The 20,593-nt window shown below is 49.4% G+C and overlaps 3 protein-coding genes across 7 annotated transcripts in view; 2 read left to right on the plus strand and 1 right to left on the minus strand.

The window, feature by feature from the left end:
- ndufv3 (NADH:ubiquinone oxidoreductase subunit V3) overlaps positions 1 to 231 on the plus strand; it is a gene marked incomplete in the record, with an annotated part of 5,197 nt that extends 4,966 nt beyond the window's left edge. For both annotated transcript variants that reach the window (XM_024286688.2, XM_036209618.1), the window contains 1 exon segment: positions 1 to 231. In XM_024286688.2, the coding sequence (XP_024142456.1) occupies positions 1 to 140 (140 nt within the window).
- Positions 232 to 2,419: 2,188 nt separating this feature from the next.
- On the plus strand, positions 2,420 to 10,440 carry pknox1.1 (pbx/knotted 1 homeobox 1.1). 4 transcript variants are annotated; one of them, XM_024287086.2, is made up of 12 exons: positions 2,537 to 2,559; positions 3,625 to 3,735; positions 3,815 to 3,934; positions 6,060 to 6,190; positions 6,314 to 6,485; positions 7,037 to 7,231; positions 7,302 to 7,419; positions 7,489 to 7,586; positions 8,438 to 8,566; positions 8,637 to 8,713; positions 9,011 to 9,177; positions 9,259 to 10,440. In XM_024287086.2, exons 4-12 carry the CDS (start codon positions 6,060 to 6,062, stop codon positions 9,432 to 9,434), a joined length of 1,263 nt encoding a protein of 420 aa, XP_024142854.1. In that variant the 5' UTR covers positions 2,537 to 2,559; positions 3,625 to 3,735; positions 3,815 to 3,934; the 3' UTR covers positions 9,435 to 10,440. The 4 variants fall into 4 exon arrangements, with proteins under 4 accessions (XP_036065512.1, XP_024142852.1, XP_024142854.1 ...); XM_024287084.2 differs by lacking the exon at positions 3,815 to 3,934 and having other exon boundaries at positions 2,430 to 2,559; XM_024287085.2 differs by lacking the exons at positions 2,537 to 2,559; positions 3,815 to 3,934 and adding an exon at positions 2,653 to 2,929.
- Positions 10,181 to 19,793, minus strand: tmprss3a (transmembrane serine protease 3a). Its single transcript, XM_024287078.2, has 14 exons — positions 19,415 to 19,793; positions 19,295 to 19,329; positions 18,915 to 19,149; positions 17,958 to 18,071; positions 16,517 to 16,633; positions 16,319 to 16,442; positions 15,872 to 15,991; positions 15,169 to 15,215; positions 14,071 to 14,236; positions 13,512 to 13,681; positions 13,123 to 13,218; positions 11,983 to 12,125; positions 10,767 to 10,919; positions 10,181 to 10,572 (listed from the first exon to the last, which is right to left on the minus strand). The coding sequence occupies exons 1-14, from the start codon at positions 19,554 to 19,556 to the stop codon at positions 10,543 to 10,545; spliced, it is 1,692 nt and encodes a 563-aa protein (XP_024142846.1). The 5' UTR covers positions 19,557 to 19,793; the 3' UTR covers positions 10,181 to 10,542.
- Between the last annotated feature and the right edge of the window lie 800 nt (positions 19,794 to 20,593).

A 20,593-nucleotide genomic window follows, 5' to 3' on the forward strand; every position in this document is an offset into this window, starting at 1 on the left:
AGGAGCCTTTTGACAACACCACCTACAAGAACTACCAGCACCACTCCTACAACCCCTACACGTTTGCCGACCTGGACCTGGAGATGGCCAAATATCGTCTTCCCCAGCCCTCTTCTGGCAGACCCTCGCCCCAACACTAGCGGGGGAGCGCCCCCCCCCAGCAGTCACATGGTGGCACCATTGAAAAAAGTCTTTCTGTTCTGCTGCTGTCAATAAACTGCTTCCCACTCAGTTGTTCTGCTGGTGGTCTTTTGGTGATAAACACCAGGATCCGGTCCAGGAAGTCTCAGAACATTTTAATGAATGCATACATGAAAAAAGAAGAGTTTAGATTTTAAAACCAAACTTTTTGTTTATGAATGAATATTATACAGTAAATGTACAAGATCCCCAACAAAAAGAAGAGGGTGAAAAAATGGATGGATGGAGGGGTAAAAATGAGATCAAAGTTCATGGAGGGGGGGGGCGTAGGTTCAGCTTTTCAACCATTTTCAAACAATTTTACTGCAGTTTGACTTCTTCAAAAGGGAAAACAGCACAAAGGTTATCATGAGATATCCAGAGGAGCCAGTTAAGGTGGCTCGGGAATCTGGTCCGGATGCTCCCTGCCTCCCTGGGAGGTGTTTGGCCACCGGGTGGAGGCCGAGCGGCAGAGCCAGAACACACTGGAGAGACTACGGTCCAATCCAAACTATTCCCTTCTCCCTACCCCTACAGTTTGGCCCTCCAAACAGTTATGGAAAAATGTCTCTGAATTTGTTTGATGACATCATCAATAGTTGCTGATTAGCTAGCATTAGCGGCGCGGAGCTCCCAGCGCACAAATGTACTTTTTTTTTTTTTTGGACAAAAGTTTAAGTTTACATTATATGAAACAGTTGTACAAAATGTTACAATTTGAATAGTCACATAAATTGTAAATAATATATATGTGTATATATAAAGTACACAATAATAAAAAACAAACATTTTAAATAAAATAAAAAGGATACATAGACATGATGAACATTAAATTAGGGGTTATCAAAAGCTTTATATTACATATGAAACTTTAAAGTTTCATAGAATATTTATTTTCTATTAAGTTTATGGATGAAGCAGTTAATAGAAAATGAGGGGTACATACCTGTAAATGTTTTAAAGGGATCTTCCTTAGTGCTAGTTTCAAACATTTTGTTCTGATTTATTTATTTTATGAATTATTAAAATATTGGATAATTGGATTTGGATTGAAAATGTAGGAAAAAGACATTTCATTAAAATATTTTCTAATTTGATGATTATGGAGTTTGTGCTCAAATATACATAACCACAGCAGTGTTATAGCTTTAAAGAGGTCATGCTACAACAAAAAGTCGTTATTTACATTTAAATGTAAACCTCTGCGCTTCAGAGCGAACCCACGTGAAGAAACCCAGAACCACGCGGAACCTGCTTACGACGGAGGGCTCTACATGAATCCGCTTGGAGGATGGGATCTTCATTCAAATATTTCGGACACCACTTCCACTACAAACGCTCCTTCATATGGAGTTAAGATTGGGACTACGTCTCTCTGAGGGTCTGGGAACGCCTCGGGGTCACCCCAGAGGAGCTGGAGGAAGTGGCCGGGGAAAGGGAAGTCTGCTGCCCCTGTGACCCGGTCCTGGATGAGTGGAAGAGGATGGATAGGGATTATGAAAAACTGTTAAGTTGTGTTTACAATTAAAATATTTATTTTTGGGGGGAAAATCTCAGAAGCGTAGAACTTTTAGAACAATTTAAATATGACTTCTTATGTTACAAACATATACAATTTAATTTTACACCTGGAACTTGGATGTATTTGGTCAACCCGGGTTGTGGATCAATTAAAAAACTATATGCAATAGTAAAAAAAATGTCCTTTGACGTTTTGAAACATTTCTTACAAAAGGAACAGTTTTTGTATTCAACCCCAAACTTTTTACAGAGGAAGTCAGCTGAAGGAAATATCCCATCAAGAGCCTAAAAGTAAATCAGTTTTGCTTTAGTTTGATGGGAAATGTACAGAATTTTACCACAAAAAAGATGATCAAGGGACAGCAACAGCCTTTGTTCTAATTCATTTCAAGTCAGAACTCATAGTTCTCATACCCAGTCCAGGTTTCTGTGTGTTTGAAGCTCTAAAACTGCCTTCAAACTCTCCTTTCCTCCTGACTGCTGCGCTACAAAAGGCAGACTCGCCCCCGAATCCGTTTTTCTCCATTTCTGTCTGCATCAGATAACGGACTGGACCATCCACCAATCAGAACCGTTCTCGGGAGGGGCGGGAGCTCGGTTGGCCAATAAGATTCTACGGGGGCCGAGGCACCCCTGCCCCCCTCCTTAGACACACCCCTGCGCACGCGCGCGTCCTGACAAACAGCCTCCAAATCAGGCCACAGGGACTCGCAGGCACGATGACGTCAGAGCTCCGCCCTTCTCATCCATAAACATGAGCCGAGCGCCGCTGCGTGCCCCTGCGCGATGACGCAACGCGACAACTGCGGGTCCCGATTGCTGCAGCCGCTTGTCAGTGTGACGAAGATTGGCACTCAGGTAAGCTGTCACTCAAAATCCCTCTTTTTCCGTTCCCTATCAATCAAACAATCTGGGCCGCACGTAAAAATGCCCCAGGGCGAGGAGCGCGGACCTAGTCAAGGCGGCGGAAGGCGTCCCGGGAAGCAAAAGCCCCGCGTTAGAGCTGCGGGAGGAATTCAAATAAATAAAAAAATAGAAGGGAGAGGGGGGGTTAAATATGTCTGCGTTTGCAGGCAGAGGAGGATGGTGGAGACGGAGAGGGCGAGAGCCACGAGCGAGGCCCGACACATGCAGCCGTAGCGCGGAGGGAGGGAGGGAGGGGACGCAGCTGTCCCCGCATGATTGATCGACTCACAGGGGAGGATTTCAAGATCAACCCGGCGACGTGGTGCGCGGCCAGCGCTTTGTGTTGCCCCAGTCCAAACGCTTAGCGCCATTAAAAAGAAGGAGAAAACCAACATCCACTAAAGTGTTTGGCTAATCGCAGAGGCCGCAGCTCCGCGTCAGACAGCTCCCTTTGTATCACTCCGCAGCGGGCTTTTTTTATAACCAGGCTAGCACAGTTAGCATGTTTTTTAATCTTAAATGTGATGTTTGGTTGGAGATTCCCGCCTCTCCAGACATGACGGCGGGTGTTTTTACATCCTGAAAAATCCTCCCGTCTCTCTTTATTCATGTCCCGACATCCAGCGGGCTAGCTTTAGTCGGGGTCGGGCTAACGAGCGCACTGCACCTCTCGGCGGTGCAGAAAACAAACCCCCCGTTTTAAAAAGCTCGCCAGCGTTAGCCTGAGGGGTGCGTTGGATTTAACCTCCCGCCCGTGCCGCTTGGTCCTGCTAGTGAGCTGCGGCTAACGGAGGCTCCGCTGTTTTTACATCTAAATAAATGTTCTTATGTGACACCCCCACGGGGACTACGTCCCCCCGGGACGAGGCCTGTCATTCCCGGGGAGCTGTAACGTCAGCTGCCGCCCCCTTCACGCGCGGCTTGGTTCGGCCCCCCCGGGGGTCCTGCGGACTCTGAAGTTGGGCTCCGGTGTTTTCTGACAGAACGATGACGTCAGTGACCGTGTTGTCGTTGCAGGTGGGCCCGGGTCCTGCTGTCTAGAATGAGCCGCGGTCTGCAGCTTCTGCAGTGAACGTGATGGCGGCCCAGTCAGTTTCCCTTGACAAGTACCCGAAGGAGGAGCATCAGGTGGGTCCGGCACACCTGAGCCCCATCAGCTGCTTCCTCCTGCACACGGTCAAAGTTAACCATCAACCTGGTGTTTCAGGTGTCCCCCCCTCCTGAATGTTGAAGGCTGAGTGTGTCCTCCACTTGTTTTAGCCCAGAATACAGCAGCCAGCAAAGGACACGCCCCTAAAGTCTGGTCACCTCTGAGCAGAGCAGCTTGGTCAGTTCAGAACTTACACACTTTGTTTCCATCTGAAGTTCCGTTCTTTGACAGCTCCTGCTGATGATAATCCGGTTCTAAAGCCTCATGTTGGGACTGGACCTTCAGAACACAAGAAGTTCTCTTGTGTGGTTTCATACGAGCTTCCTAGGTCCATCATTTAGTGACGGGAAGCCCCGTTCAGTCCTGAGCTTGTAGATCACACGTGTCAAAGTCAAGGGCCGGGGGCCGGATCCGGCCCTCCACATCATTTTATTGTGATTAATGACCCGATGTTATCTTGAGCTCATTTTTAACTTGTACAATTTTGACAAAATATATTTTTATAGAGAGAAAAATATTGAAAGTTATTTAAGGTTTAAATTGATTTATTCTGGAATAATATTCCTGCCTTTTTATTATCATATTTATGTTAAAAAGTTACAGTTTAAAAACTTGCATTCTGCAGGTTTTTGGACTATTTTGGGATTTACTAAGATTTTTTAGGCTATTTCCTATTTCAAAGTTTGGCTAATGTTTTAGCTACATGCTAGCTGCTTACGCTAATTTAGGCTTTTTTCAGTTTTTTGGATATTTTGAAGTTTTGTTATTTTTTTAGCTTCATGCTAGCTGCCTTTTTTATTCATTATGTTTTTTAAAGTTTTATAAATGTTGTTTTAGTGTTTTTAATACATTTTTGTCCTGTTCGGCCTACGTCCTCAGGTGTGTTTTGGGTTTGCCCCCCTGTGCGATCGGGTTTGACACCCCTGTTGTGAGTGAAATGTTTAACCAGCTGTTATCAGGACGCCGGCGTTTGACTCCCAGCTGGCTGTCTTTGCTCTTGTGCCGTATGAGTGGATCGGACCGATCCAGTATTTTGAGCCTTCCATCATTAAATGGACCCAATGGGCTGTACTACTTTTGGTCTCCCAATGGTTCTAGTTCTATAAAAAATGGCGGTCCAGTTAGGGCGGAGCTACTGTCGTCACATGACGAAATCCATTGATTGGTGGACTTAAGATCCAAGCTGAACGTTTTTTCTCTTCGGCTGTAGTCTTCTTTGCCTCCTGCAATCTTCTTGCAAAGAATGTTAAATTGCCCCATGACAATTTTTATATATAAAAAAAACGTTCCCAGGAGTGTTTTACTGATGATTTTGAAGTTTTTAACCAAAATCCTACAACCTAAATGTCTTAAAAAGACATTTTTCATGTTGATCTGAAGCCTCTGTTTCCAAAATCGCCTCTGAGGGGGCGTGGCTGAGTAGCCCCGCCCCATCTGATTGTGATAGCTCTGTGTCTCACTAGCATAAATCTTCATAAAAATGTCCATCAATCTGGGTAATGTCCAGCCGTATGGTTCTGATCCGGATGTCAGCTGGACGAGGAAGTGAAGATCTTCATGGACAGAACTTCCTCCAAAATCCTGATTCTTTCTACTTCCAGTTCACCAAAGACTCTTTTAGCTAATTCTCCAATGTTTATTGATGTTGCTGTGATCAATGCCGTGGAGAACATCATCAGGAAGGATGAGGAGCAGAGCGAACGTCTTCTCCACCAGATCTCTGCAGGTGGATCTGTGATACCTGAAGATCAGGTTGCTCTGCTGCAGAGATGGGAATGTTTTCACAGAGCTTCATCCTCAGACGCCTCCTCTTCCTCATGTCCCTCCTCTTCCTCATGTCCCTCCTCGTGTCCCTCCTCTTCCTCATGTCCCTCCTCTTCCTCGTGTCCCTCCTCGTGTCCCTCCTCTTCCTCGTGTCCCTCCTCTTCCTCGTGTCCCTCCTCTTCCTCATGTCCCTCCTCTTCCTCGTGTCCTTCCTCGTGTCCCTCCTCTTCCTCGTGTCCTTCCTCGTGTCCCTCCTCTTCCTCTGCCTTCTTTGGATGATTTGAATGAGTTTTCCTGATAGTTTCTTGAAAATGTTCTGGTATTTTTTTAGTAGACAAGGACAAACGAATGATCTGATGAAGACGGTTCTTCCAGGTGAAATGAGCGCCATCTCTGTCGTTTCAATAAAGTTTTTTCTTTTGTTTTGTTCGTATAAGATTGTTGATTCTTTGAGGAAAGCTCCAACCATGGAGCTCCTCGACTCAGCAGAACATTCTGGATTCTGGTTCTTCACGTCTTCTCGGTCTGCGTCCCACAGATGCAGGGCGGGGTAAAGGAAGACAGCGACTCGGAGCACACCTTCATCGGGGGGCCGCTGGCAGAGATGCCGAGCCCGGGCCACACGGAGCTGAAGAACCCCATGGATGCAGACAAGGCGTCGATCTACCGGTACCGGTGCTGCTGATGTCAGAACAGATGTAGAATGTGGTGTAGAGAAGATCAGCTTCCAGGGACGAGCGTCTGTGGTGTTCAGGATGTTTGAAGCTCTTTGGGGGCCTCCTCCCTCCCCAGGCATCCTTTGTTCCCGCTGCTGGCGCTGCTGTTCGAGAAGTGCGAGCAGTCCACGCTGAGCGCCGACTGCATCACCTCCGCCAGCTTCGACGTGGACATCGAGAACTTCGTCCGCAGTCAGGAGAAGGAAGGCCGGCCCTTTTTCAGCGAAGACCCCGAACTCGACAACTTGGTGAGTCGCCTCGGTAACGCCCCGCCCCCTCAGCCCAGCAGCAGCTCTTTTTCCAGCTGTTTTATTCAGCGTCTCGGAGGAGATTAAAGGAGCAGGAGGTCGGACACTGAAATGTTGAGAAAGGAGGTCCGGGTTTGATCAGGGGCTTCACAGCAGGCCGTTTGTCTTTGATTCCAACAGTACCTCCTGCAGTGCACCCAGCAGGGCCTAGGGGGCAGTGTGAATGAATAACAGCCGATTTCTGTTTATCATAGAAACAACCTTATAAATACATTTGAGTTGTTTTTTTAAAGGGTGGAGGAAGACTTTGTGGATCCACTAAGTTCTAGTCGGTGAGAATCAACTCTTTCAGAGTTCTTTCAGATCTCTGGTCGGTCCTCAGAGGTCACACAGGTGTAGAGAGGAGAAGGTCAAGTCTGGATTCCTGGAATGTTTGAGCTCAGCTTCTCTGTGGTGTTCTGGATCAGAGTCCAGAACGGCCTCGGCTGCAGAATCATAACCGCAGCAGGGTCCATGCTGACGACACGTGCCGTCTGTTTTCCTATGTGGAGATGGTGAAGGCCATCCAGGTGCTCCGGATCCACCTGCTGGAGCTGGAGAAGGTGAGCGACCTGTGCAAGGACTTCTGCAGCCGCTACATCGCCTGCCTGAAGACCAAGATGAACAGCGAGACGCTGCTGAGCGGCGAGCCCGGCAGCCCCTACTCGCCCGTGCAGGGGCAGGCCTTCTCCCCCACCAAGACTCAGGTAAGCTGCGATCAGCCCCTCCCACAGGTGTGCGACCCCGAGGTCACGTTGTTTCCCGGTCTGAGTGCAGACCCCCAGCTCCATGTCCGGCGCCATCAGCCCCCAGGGTCAGATCGTGGTCCCGGCCTCCACCCTGCAGCAGGGCAACGTCACCGTGACCGCCGTCAACCCCAACCAGATGGTGGCAGGTACGTTTCGAGCTCCGCCCCTCGGGTGTGGTGCAGCAGTTGGAGGCTGAGCGTTTGTGTGTGTTTCAGGAGGGGCCGTGTACCAGCCCGTCACCGTGGTTACCCCTCAAGGTCAGGTGGTGACCCAGACTCTCTCGCCTGGAACCATCCGCGTCCAGAACAATCAGGTACGATGTGTGTCCGACAGGAGCGCGCCATCGACCACGCGTAGAGCGAGCAGCTCGCCTCACTTGAACGAGCACAGCACCCCCCAAAACCACCACTAGGGGCGCCTCTGAGGACGTCCCTCCTCCCTCTCTTTTTCTGTCTTTCCTTCTCTCTCTCTCACTGCCCCCCCCCTTCTTACCCTAACTGAATTAGTTAAAACATCAAGTCAAAAATGACTACAAGGTTTCTCAGAGCGGTTCTGTGTGGTTCTGCTGGTACAACGTCGATCCCTGAAGGTCCAAGAACATCAACCTGTTTTCTCTGACACTCTTTACGACTCAAAAACTGTCAGGCGCCTCATTTATGACATCAACAGGTGAAGCCAACGCCCCCCTTTCTAAATATGCTACAAAACAAATGTTGCAGTTCCTTGAATGACCACTAGAGGCTGATTTCAATAAGGAGCAGTTCTCTATTGGCTCCTATGACAACCAGTCAGATTGCATTTTTCAAGCTCTTTATTGTGGGGTTGCTGGGGCCTATCCTATCAGGAAAGGCGGGGTTTACTGTAGATGGGATACCAGCCTGTTACAGGGTTAAACAGTCAAAAATAAACTTTGATTTCAAAGGTTTTCCAAAGACTGCATCTTTATTTAATGTATCAGTGGATCATTGGGGGCGGGGCTTTTCTGAACTCAGTGGGCCCAAATCTCGCCCGATTGACCTTTTCCTCACTGCATCGAGGTGGGCGGGGTTAAGTCCAAGAAGTCCCACTTGGTTCTGTCCGTTCAGAATCGTGGGGTTCTTCAGGTTTCGGGTCCAGAGTGTCTGAACTCCTGCAGGTCATCTCTGACGGGGCGTCTGTGCTCAGTTTCAGCTGCAGTTCCACCAGGACGTCAACCTGTTCAATCACGACGACAACTCCACCAAGAACAAACGCGGCGTCCTTCCCAAACACGCCACCAACGTCATGCGCTCCTGGCTCTTCCAGCACATCGGGGTGAGTGTGTCTGCAGCTGATGCCGAACGTCTGCTGGAGGAGCTTCATGCTGTTCCTTCTGGCTCTGCAGCACCCGTACCCGACAGAGGACGAGAAGAAGCAGATCGCCACGCAAACCAACCTGACACTCCTGCAAGTCAACAACTGGTGGGTTTCTCTGTGCAGCTGGTCTGCACTGTGGTGACACCTGCTGCGGCAGGAACTGTTCCTGCGGCGGCAGACGCAGCAGCAGAAACGTCTGCCGTCGCCGCAGCGGCGGCTGACGCTCCTGCCACCACATTTATGACATTAACAGGTGAACTCCAAGCCCCTGCCCCAACAGCAGCAGAGACGTCTGCCGCCGCAGCAGGAACGTCAACCTATGAAATGAAGAGTAACATCATCCTGAAAACGGTTTAGACGTTAAGGTCTCGTGGCGGTTTCTGTTCTCTCGGCTCTTTCCAGGTTCATCAACGCTCGGAGGCGGATCCTGCAGCCCATGCTGGACGCCAGCTCCTCTGAGGCGCCCAAATCCAAGAAGAAGACGCCGCAGAACCGGCCGCTGCAGCGCTTCTGGCCCGACTCCATTGCAGCTGGGGGGGGCCCCCACCAGCAGGTCACCATGCCAGACGGTACGCAGAGTCCCGAGTTCCCGAGTCGTCTCACTCGTCTTCACGTGTGCAGGTGTAAGCGGCGTGCGCTCTGGTCTGCAGGTACGATGGTGACGATGAACATGGAGGGTCTGCAGAGCCTGACGTCGGACGGAGCCACGCTGGCGGTGCAGCAGGTGATGCTGGGGGGCCACAGCGAGGACGAGTCGGGGGACAGCGAGGACGAGGACGCCGACATGGCCGGGCTGGGCCTGGACAACAGCGACTCGTTGCAGTAGAGGACGCGCTCCGCGGCACGCCGACACGTGTGAGCGCGTGGACTCACGCAGGCGCTTTAGGTCTCTTCAGAGCACAAAGGCAGGGGGCGCCGCCGCGCGTCCCGCTCCTCCACCCTGGACCGAGCGCCTGCGCCGGCGGCTGACTTCACAAACTGCCCCTGGGTTTGATCATGTAGACGAGTGCACTTTTCTGTATATTTAAGCTCCAGAAGAAGAGCCGACGTGTTAAAACACCAGAGGCACATCCGTATGCTCCGTTAATAAATATTGTTTAGTTCTGCTCGTCTTGTCGGGTCCTGAGCCCAAGTTGGATGCCGGGCCGGGACCCGTTTGTGTACCGTTTGTCTTCACTTCCTGCATGCTTGTGTTTGAGTAGATGTGGGCGGGGCTCTCGGAGCCGCAAACACGTCAGAGGCTTATTTTTCTACACAGACGTTGGTGCTTGGTTCAGCCGTGGCTCGTTTTCTAAAGGAGTATTTCTGTACAGACGCGGGTGGAAGCTCCGCCCTGTTTTCCAGGGCCCTTCAAAGTTTTCTAAAAGAGTTGAAGCTCACGCTCTTGGAATTGGTTTGAAACGCACGACGCTAACAAGGCCTTACCTGCTGTTTTCTAAAGAGTTTTTGCCAAGAAGCACAAAGTCCGATCTGGGTGGAATTGGTCGCAGAGACACTAAACTCCTGATGTAAAGTTGTGGAGGCGGACGCCGCCTGCAGCCACACCTTCACGCACAATCACGACACTAAGCACACGCCCACAACGCCGGAGCGGCTTTTATTTCTGGACTCGGACTGCAGGAGATCCCGTCCCTGCAGACTCGTGGTGAAGTGTTGGATCTGTTGGCTCAAAGCGGGCCGGCGTGGGGACGGCGGTGATTCTGTCCCACAGGTGGAGGCTCCGCCTACTCTCCACTTTGGATCTGTGTTGCTTTGTATCGAGTGATGTTCACCTTTTTTGTCTGTTTGCCTTAGAGCTTTCTATTTTGGAATAAACGATGCCTAACTCTGCTGATCAGTCTCTGTAGCGACCACCCGGACTGCACGGTTCTGTCCCAGGTTCTGATGTGCGGGGCGGGTTCTGTGGATGTAGCCGGGGTGGAGAGGTCAGAGGGTCAGTTGTTCATCTTCTGAGCCTCTTCTCTCTGGAAGACACAGAAGTGACCCATTAACTCAGACACGACTCGAGCAGAACTCCGGACCGTCCTGGGTGGTTCTGAGAAGACCCGCTCAGGGGGACCTGGTTGGACCCTAACCAGCTGCAGGTCGGCGCTGAAGCATTTCCACACTGAAGTCTACAGAAGTACCTGTGACCCCCCGAGGCCGTCGTCTCACTGACCTCCATCTGTCTGCGGATCCAGCTGAGCGCCATGGTGATGCGCGTGTAAACGCCGGGCTTGTTCCTCGCCGCGCAGCCCATCCCCCAGCTCGTCGCCCCCACCAGTTTCCACACTGATGATTCCTCGCAGGCGAGCGGCCCGCCGCTGTCGCCCTGCACAGGTAAGACCATGTGACAACCCTCAGGTTCAGGTGTTCATGCTGGTCAGTCAGCTGACCTCTTAGAGATGAACCGATTCGATTCATCGAGGCTGACGATAACAATCCAGTTCTCTAAAATAGATCCAGGACATCTTTATTCAAACTCCCTCCAGTGAGACTCAAATACCTGGTACTGATCAGTACAGGTGATGTTTTCCAGATTCCTTGTATTTCTTCAAAATAATAAATTAAACATGAAGCCAAACAAGTAAACAAGATTGAATGTTAAATATTTTGGTTTAATAAAGTTCAGCCTCCTGTTGTTTCTCCACATCAGAATAATCAGAACATTCTACCACACTGGATGGTATCAATTTATCTCATTTTTAACTATTTTATGAAGGTAAAGGTCGATTTGATTGACAACTCGTCTCAGATCGATCTGGTTGGATCGTAACGATGTAAACTGTGATGATTCTAGTGTGATTGTTTTTTGCTGAATGTGGTCGTTAAAGATGCTAAAGCTGTTTGTTGAATACGCTAAAAACATTTATTTTAATGGTAAATTAAATCATGAACGTTTTGATACAAAACTTACATAATTTGCAGAAAGTGTACAAAGAATTTGAAGATTTTAACAAAAAAACCTCCAACGTTGCTTAGATATTAGTAACTCCAAATTATTCCACAAAACATCAATAGATTCCACCTTAGCCAAAAAAGGTAGCACATTGCTAAAATGTTACCTTAACTCAGAATTAGCCCAAAAAACCTCAGTAGACGCTAAATTAGCCAAAAACGTTAGCATGTTGCTAAAATATTATGCTTACAAAGCATCAAATGAAGTCGATTAACCGTTACCCCGGCAACCTCAGGTCTGCTACTGAGGTACAAACGTTTTCCCGCCTTGTTGTTTTTCTTTGGTGGACTCTGGACATCATCTCCGCTCCGTCATCACAGAATTTAAACGCCTTCGGTGTTGATCAACTTGTTTGAGATTCATTTGTTCCTCTACTGAATGAACAAACGCATCTCAGTAGAACAGCATCTTTAAATGGGGGTGGGATCATTCATACCTGACAGGAGTCCACCCCCGCCTCCAGGTATCCTGCACAGATCATCCAGGATGAGATCAGGCCTTTGTAAACCTCCGGTTGGTTGCAGGTTTTGGTGGAGATGAGCGGGACCGCTGCAGAGCGCAGAACGATGCTGCTTTCTCCTGCAGAGAGACACAAACATCAACGGATCAGGACGGGTCCGGTTAGGATGAAGGACGGAGGAACACAGAACCAAACTCTGGAAAATGAGCCTCTGGACAATCTAAAGAGGAAGCAGATCTGAAATCAAATGTCTTGATGAAGATCTACAGGGAACCAGAAACACCAGAACCAAAGACTGTTTTAAACCCTAAGATCAGATCAGTCCTGAGCTCAGGAACCAAAGGGTGAAGAAACCAAAATCATTAAGACCACCTAAGAAAGAAGGAACCAGAGTACTGAGTTCTAGAACCACAGCGTACAGAGAACTTTGCTCAGTCCCAGAGGTCAGTGACTCCAAAGAGAAGTGTCTCCTCCTCTTCACTGAGGATGGATGAGGAGGATCCAGGTGGTCCTCTGCTGGAGGTCTTCTTCTTGGTGGTTTTGGGTTTGTCAGTGAACCTTAAAACTGGATTCTCTTCTCAGCTGAACCTTCTCAATGAGGTTCTGCTGTTCTGCCTCCATTGTGGTCTTACAGGTTCACGTTTGGACCAGTTCCACTCATTGATGTGTTTGCTGGTCCTCCAGACGTGAGAAGTTCTGGGAACTTGGTTCTGTCCTCTGTTTCTGTCTACTCCACTATTCCTTATCATTTCGTCTTCATTTAGTTCAGTTTAGTGCAGTGTGGTTCATGTGTTGTCCCTCTTTCCCGCTCTCCTCCATGTGGCTGGTCTGTGCTCCTGTTCTTGGCCGTGGACCTCGCCTCTGGCTCATCTTAAACCCCCTTCCGTCCTTCATGTGGACATCCCTGAGGTTTCTTCTGTCTCTTCCCCCAGAATCTATTTTTTTAGGAGTTTTTTGTTACCAAGAAGGAGGATCTCAGGGGAGGGATGACCAGTTTAGTCTGTTTAGTTTAGCAACCAACTGCTGTTTATATTTAATACTGACTTTAAATTTTTGGACAATTACCGAGGTGAAGCCTGTTGAGATAATTGTGTTGCGATATTGGATCTGACTCACCGTCCTCCTCTGTTGCCCCCCAGCCAGAGATCCAGCACATGGTGTCCTCCTGGAAGTCCTCCCCATGGTTGGGGAGGCAGATGGGCTCCACCAGGCCTGAGGAGGAGATCAGGTTAATCCATCACTGAAACCCGAATGGAGCTTTTTACAGAAAGTTTGGTAGAACGCGAGGACATCTGAGGGTTCTTAAGTTCTTTGAGTCTCAAAGAAGATCAGCTCAGAGAGGACAACTGAGGTTTGAGGAGACTCAGATAAAGAGGGATGTGGAAGTTCCAGATCCAGAATCAGATCAGCCAATCCTGCTTACTGATGATCTGACTCCATGAGGATGTGGATTTGAGAAGAAACCAGAGTCTTCTGTGAAGCTCGTGATCTGCAGATCATCATACCGTTAAACGTTAGAGGCTGGTCCAGTCTCATCAGAGCCACGTCGTAGTCCAGCCCTTTGGTCCGGTACCGGGCGTGGTAAACAATGTTCCTCACAGCCAGAGACTGGGCGGCGTGGATCTGCTGCTCCGTCAGCCCGACGTAGACCCTCCACATGGAGGAGTTGTTGAACCTGAGCAGGATGGACGACGTCAGAGAGGAGAAGACGTGTTCACCGAGCATCTACTCATGTCCTCTTCTCAGGTGGACCACCTTCATCTTCACCATCATCACCTCACCTGTCTGTTTCAGAAAACCTCTGAACTTCAACCAAGCTTCTCCTGAGATCTTGGGTCGGATCTCAGTCTAGACGCTGACCGTCACAGAGCCGAGATGAACCAATGAGAAGGTGGAGGGGGAGGGGCTTAATGGTTCTTGTAGGAACCAGGAACCCTCATCCCCACCAGGACGGGTGACTTTGTGACGTTTGTCTTCAGAGTTTTATTATTTTGGGGGGGGGGCCTGTCAGTGATGGCTCCACACTGAGAAGAGGACCGTTCAGACCCCCCAGGCTGGACTCACCCATACACACAGTGGGCCGCCGTGACGATCCACAGCGGGGAGATGACCGAGCCCCCGCACATGTGCTCCCCCCTGAAGTGGAGACTGGCCTGCCAGGGGAACTGACCTGGCGCCGACAGGTTCCCCCCAACAATCCGGGTTTGGTACCGAGGCCTGGAGCCGCACTCTGAAGACACACGGGGGGGGTCAATGCACTATTTTACTTTTGTTTAGTTCTCTGTGCTTCTGTTTGGTGCAGTGGACTTCATGTGTTGCTCCTCCAGGTGGATCGTCTGTGATCCTGTCACTGGTCGTAGACCTCGCCTCTGGCTCGTCCCCACCTGCCCCCCCGTCGTATCCGGCCGAACTCTATTCAAATACGTAGTTGTAAAGTTAGATATGCTAATTCCTCTTTAACAGTCCTGGTAAATCGTCTGTCCGTCCTGGGAGAGGACCTCTCCTTCAGGTGGACATCCTTAACTTTCAATATTTTACTCTCCATAAAAATATATTTTGTTAAAATTATACAAGTTAGAAATGAGGGCAAGATAACATCGGGTCATAAATAATAATAAAATGATCTGGAGGGCCGGATCCGGCCCCCGGGCCGTGACTTTGACACATTGGTCTAAAGTTAGGGATAACCAGTTTAGTTCAGGAATTATCGTTTATATTTTATGACTGACTTTCTGCTTTCGTACTATTACTGGTATGAAGCCCAAGAGAAAAACTGTTTTGTGATATTGGGCTATAAAAATCAAACTGAATTGTAGATATTTTGGGTTTTTGACCTTCTTCATCCTCATGAAGATTTGAAGTTTTATCTATGAAGCACCCTCCACAATTACTCTCATCAGTCAAGTGTTTCTTCTGGACGATTGACTAGCTGCAGATTCTTCAGAATCCCAGAAGAACACTGGAGAATATCATGTGATCATTTTCACAGCAGAAAACCTCATCAGAGGCTCCTCCCACTCTTTAGCTCTGATCCCAGTTCTACTGAGGTCCTCCTTGTGGATCTTCTCTGAGCTGAAGTGAGTTTCCTTGGTCATCAGAACCCCCTTTAAGACACAGCTGCTCACAGCGCCCCCCTGTGGCCTCACAGCAGCACTTCCTCACCCAGACACTTGAGCGTGGTCACCATCCCGGAGCTGCACTGACTTTTACTGTAAAACACAAATCAGAAAAGTGTTGTGGGTCAGAACCTGAGAAGAACTTCAGAATACTATAGGGCGGCTGTGGTGCAGTGGTAGGGCGGTCGACTCCTGATCAGAAGTGAGCGGGTTCGACCCCGCCTTACCCCCCCATGTGTCGAAGTGTCCTTGGGCAAGACACTGAACCCCGAATTGCCTCTGGTGGGAGGTTGGCGCCAGTGTTCAGCAGCAGAGCCACCACCAGTGTGTGAATGTGTGAATGTGTGAATGGGTCTGTGACTGTGAAGCGCTTTGGGCCCTCGAAGGAGGGTAGAAAGCGCTATACAAGTATACGCCATTTACCATTTACTCTGACCCGCTCCGTGGATCAGAGGACATCCAGAGAAGAAGCTGCTGCTGCTTCTAGTTTGTGGGATTGGATGAAAGAAAACGAGGATGAAGAGGGAGGAAGATGAGGATGAGTCTCAGATTCTTTAAGAACGTTCACAGGTGAAGATGAAGAACGATGAAGACCAGAGAAACAGCTGTGTTGGACCTCATGTTTTCTCTCCTGGTGCTGGTTCTGAGTTGAGTTCTTCTTTGGTTCCTGCTCTATTCTGGACAGAATTCTACTGTTTCTGGTTGGTGTAGGCAGATCCAGATTGGTCTGGACTGTGTGGTCTGCGCACCTGAAGGTGGCGGCGCTCTGAAGCTTGATGACATCAGACTGCATCCTGTCCAAGGACACCAGGCTGCTCTGCAGGTCGTCCTCGATGGAGGTCTGAGGGACGAAGAAGGACTCCACGTACCTGAAACCACAGCACAGCGTCAGCCACCAGCTGCTGGTTCAGAACCCAAACGCTGATGTGTTGAAGTGCCCTAGAGCAGGGCATCCTGCTGACCCCCCATATCTGAGCCTTTCTCCTCAGGTTCTGACCCACTATTGTTCTGTCATGTTTTGGTTCTGTTGCTAGCCTGTACAGATGACCCCCCCTCCCCCTGAACCTCCTCAGACCTGAAGTTCTGCTCTCTCAGTGATGGGACAGAAGGCAGACAGTGGACTTCACCAAAAAGAGAGAGAGCAGACCTTCAGAAGGTGCTGGGGGGGCTATTGTTGGACCAGAACCGGGGCAGACCTGGTGTATCCCAGCTGCTTGCATGCGGAGAGTCCCAGCGAGTTGTTCCAGTTGTCTGCACAGACAGTCCTCCACTCTCCTCGTCTCTGGACCTGCAGGACCGATCTCCTGCCGCTCAGCCGCACTGATGTGAACAGAGAACTCGCGTCAGTCCTGCTCCAGCATTCAGCATCACTCCGGAGCGGATCCGAGTCTCACCACAGCCCAGCTCGTCCTCCTGGTTGGGACAGTCCACCACCCCGTCACAGCGGGCCGAGGAGGCGACGCACTTCTGTGAAGAACCACAGCGGAACCGACCCACGCAGCTCAGCCCCACTGCAGGACACAGAACACACAGGTGAGCTTTGAGGAGGTCCGGACCTGGAGAACGTCTTCAACGAAGCTCTGGGAACACTTGTTCAGAGGAACCGCCGTGTGGACTTGGTTTGGATGTGAACCGCGATCATCCAGCTGTTCCAAGAGAGAAGAGAACTCGGATGAGGAGCTGTGAGGAGACTATGCTTCAGGAGTCCAGACCCACACATGACACCAGGAGGGTCCAGAACCCGACAGAGCAAAGGAGAAACCATCGTTCATTTGGTTCTGAGTCACAGAGGCTCAGTTACTCCTCTTTGAAAATTTTAGGAACCCTTCACGTTCTCACTCCCAATTCATCATATGTAGAAATATGGTTCTGGAGGGTTCTGGTCTGTCTGGGCTTAGCAGGTTCAAGTGTTTGTGTTTTAGAAATGCTAAAGATTTCCAGAATTTATCTGCCTTCAGCCTAAAAATCGTTCATCTGAATTTGGTAGATCAGTCTGACCTCAGGGACTGTTGGAGGTCCGTCCAGGTTCTGGGACTCTGGATCACTATGGACCCAGTCTTTGGTGGACTTTGATCTGCTGCACTCCAGTGGATCATCGGGATCATGTTCACCGTGATCCACATGTGGTCTGCCAGCTGTGTAATTCACGTTCCATCGATCCAGCACAGCTTAACCCAGATACTGAATCGTCTCCTCTAAAGGAACCAATCGTCTCCCCTGGAGGAGCAATCGTCTCTTTTGGAGGAGCAATCGTCTCCTTTGGAGGAGCAATCGTCTCTTTTGGAGGAGCAATCGTCTCCCCTGGAGGAGCAATCGTCTCCCCTGGAGGAGCAATCGTCTCTTTTGGAAGAGCAATCGTCTCTTTTGGAGCAGCAATCGTCTCTTTTGGAGGAGCAATCGTCTCCTCCAGGGGAACATCAGCATCTGAAGTTTCTGAGCTTCTGCAGTGCCTTCATCACTACATCATTGCTCCTGCTGGTTTGGCTCAGTACTGAGCGCCACCTAGTGTCTAGAACAGGAAGCGTGGTCGTTCTAAAGTCTTGCTACTTTGGTAGGTTTATTATTTACTTCAAATAAAGTCATTAGAACTGTTTGTATATTTAAACCAAAGTCCTGGTGGTTGCCTGCAGTCACAGGTTCTGGGAGGCCAGCAGACCCGTCAGGCTCTGTTTCTGGGTTCTGGTCAAACTAAAAGCTCTGTGTGGGATGGTTCCTGTGGGTCGGCTCTGAGCATCCGCCTGTTGGGAGGTTGAGTAACAGTCGGAGGTCATCAAACATTCATGGAGACGGGCGGCTGACCGCAGAGCCTCATTACTGCGACAGCGGCGCTCTCACCTCCAAGACCCACGCTGAAAAAGAACGCCACGGCCAACAGGAGGGAGGCGGCCACCAGCAGCTCCAGACGATGGGGGACCAGGCGGCTCCTCCAGCTCTTCTCCAGATCAGTGTCTGCAGAACCACAAGAACTCAATCAGGAGAAACCAGAACCGTGCAGCAGCAGCTTTGTTCTTAACTCTCTCTGAACTCTCAGATCCAGGATGGGCGGGTTCATGCAGGTTCTTCAGGACTTCCCAACATCTTCCAGGCAGAACTAGATTCATGACTAGAAACCACAAGCTTCCTGCTCCGCTCCATTCTGATGGCAGACAGATAGATCCGGGAACGTCTTTGTTTTCCTGGTCTGAGCTGGAATGTGGATCAGAACTGAACGGATGGACAGAGACGATATTACTGCTGTTCATGTAGCAGTGCTAATGTTAGCTTGGGGGTGTGAAGGGCTTTAAGCTAGCGGGAGAGTGTGTAAACAAAGGGATGATGGGAAATGAGCTTTGGCTTACTCCGTGCCAACAGCCCCACCCACAACTTGGAGATGAATTTCTAATGAACTCCTGCCACTCTGCAGAAACTATGTCCAAGAAAACGACAGTTTTTAGATTTTGGCAAAAACAACACCATCACCGTTAATCCACTGGGAATACTTTGAAAACAGATCAGAAGATGATCAAAGAGGGACTTCAAGATCACTCAGGGATAGAGTTGGTGGATGATCCTAAACACACAAGAACGTGTAAAGTCTGGAAGAAGACGGAGGTCGTCAAGGTGAAAATGAAACGTCACAGCAGCTTACATGGACCTGAGGAACCTTTAGAACCATCAACCTTTTGAATACTAAGGCCGTTTAGAACCTCTTAGATCTCAAATAATCTGTAAACCCTGCAGAACTACCAGAAACCTCAGAAGATTTAGAACCCCCAGAACCTTTAGAACCCTAAGAACCTCTGGAACTCTCACCAGGGAGGAAGGGCTGCACCTTGGTGACCGGCATGCTGTGGGCAGATGCAGCTGCCGGTTGCGGTTCTTCTGGTTCTGGTGGATCTGTGTCCTCCTGTAGATCGGCAGCAGAACCGTCCAGAGGGCTGACGTTTAGGGTGGTGGGGGTCTCGACTGCAGGCAGGTCCTCCTCCGTCACAGACACCAGTTCGATCTGCGAGCTCTCTGGGTGCTGGGGGGCTTCAGGCTCCGGTTCCTACAGAGAAACATGGAGTCAGGTTCTGATTCGCTGATATCAAAGTAACCCGGTGAAATTCACTCTGGACTTCATTTGTCCAGAACTGATCACATGACTGGAGCGGTTTTGGAAGATCTTCAGATCTCCCCAGAGAAGGACTTACTTCAGGAGGAGGCTCTGAGAGGTCTGGAGCAGCATCTGTGGAGACACAGGTGAGACCTGGAGCTGTCACAATCCACCAGACCCCCCACACCCCCCAGTGTGACCACGACCACCCACTCACCGACGTCCTCAAAGTTCTCCGTCATCCTGCCATCGTCCTCCTTCCTGCGTGTTTCTTCCTCCTCCTCCGTGTCTCCACTGAGCGACACCTGAGCAGTGCCGCCGCTCGCTGGGGGGGTCAGGTGACGCCACACCTCCCTCATCGCATTAGGTTACGGAGCTCCAGGGAGCATCAAACCGCTCAGTGAGGGAGGGGGGGCTGCGGGTCATCAGATCGCTGTCACCCCTCCCTCTCTCACAGATCTCCATCCTCTCTTCTCTGTTTCCACAGAAACGTCTCAGTTTCAGGATGAAACATGGCGTCCATCTGAGCTTCAGCCTGGAGATCCCTCCAGGATCTTCCAGGAGATCCAGATCTGATGGATCATTGAACACCAAACTGCCTCTTGTGGTCAAATATATGAAAATTACATGTAAACTACAAGCAACCCAAGAAGACACAGAGACTAAAATTACAGCTTGACTGAAGCTCAGAGGGGAGATGTTCACCTGCAGGAACTCTGACAGGTGAGGGTCCTAAAGAAGAGTCTGTGGTTGATCCAGATCCAGGTGAGAACCCGACCGAAAGAATCTGTTGAGCTGATCTTGATTTGAAACAGTTAGTGTTTGATAAGATCGATCTGAATCAATCTAAGCTTAATAGATCAATAATCGCTCCATTAAAAGTAGAGATCAATCGAACTTATGAAGCTAAAGTCTGCTAGCTTGATGCTAATGTATAATGGGATTTCCCATAGGACGGCTAATGCTAACACTCTGTTGACCTAAACATAGTTTGAATAAATGAACATCTTCATAAACTCACATGCAGGAGTTTTACAAACGTATTTTTCTTCTTCTTGGGGTTTAAGTGGCGGGTGGCGCCAACGTGAAGGTGCATTACCGCCACCTACTGTGCAGGAGTGTGAGTAAAAGAGGGAGACTTTATCATTTTTAAGGCAATATTCTTAATGTAACTAACTGTGGTCTAAAACGTTGTTTTTTCCTCATTCTTTCTTCTTCTAGAATAAGGTGTAATGCTAGAGCGTTATCGCCACCTAGGGGCCAAACTGAAACACCCTCCATATATACATAGCTTTTGAAAAAAAGAGAAGAAAAAAATAATAATAAATTTTAGGTAAAAACACGAAAATAAAAAACTTTCCTTTTTTCCAACATTTTGATTTTTCACAGGCTGCCG

This window comes from Oryzias melastigma, linkage group LG21 (genome assembly GCF_002922805.2).
Source record: "Oryzias melastigma strain HK-1 linkage group LG21, ASM292280v2, whole genome shotgun sequence".
Taxonomy (NCBI): Eukaryota; Metazoa; Chordata; class Actinopteri; order Beloniformes; family Adrianichthyidae; genus Oryzias; species Oryzias melastigma.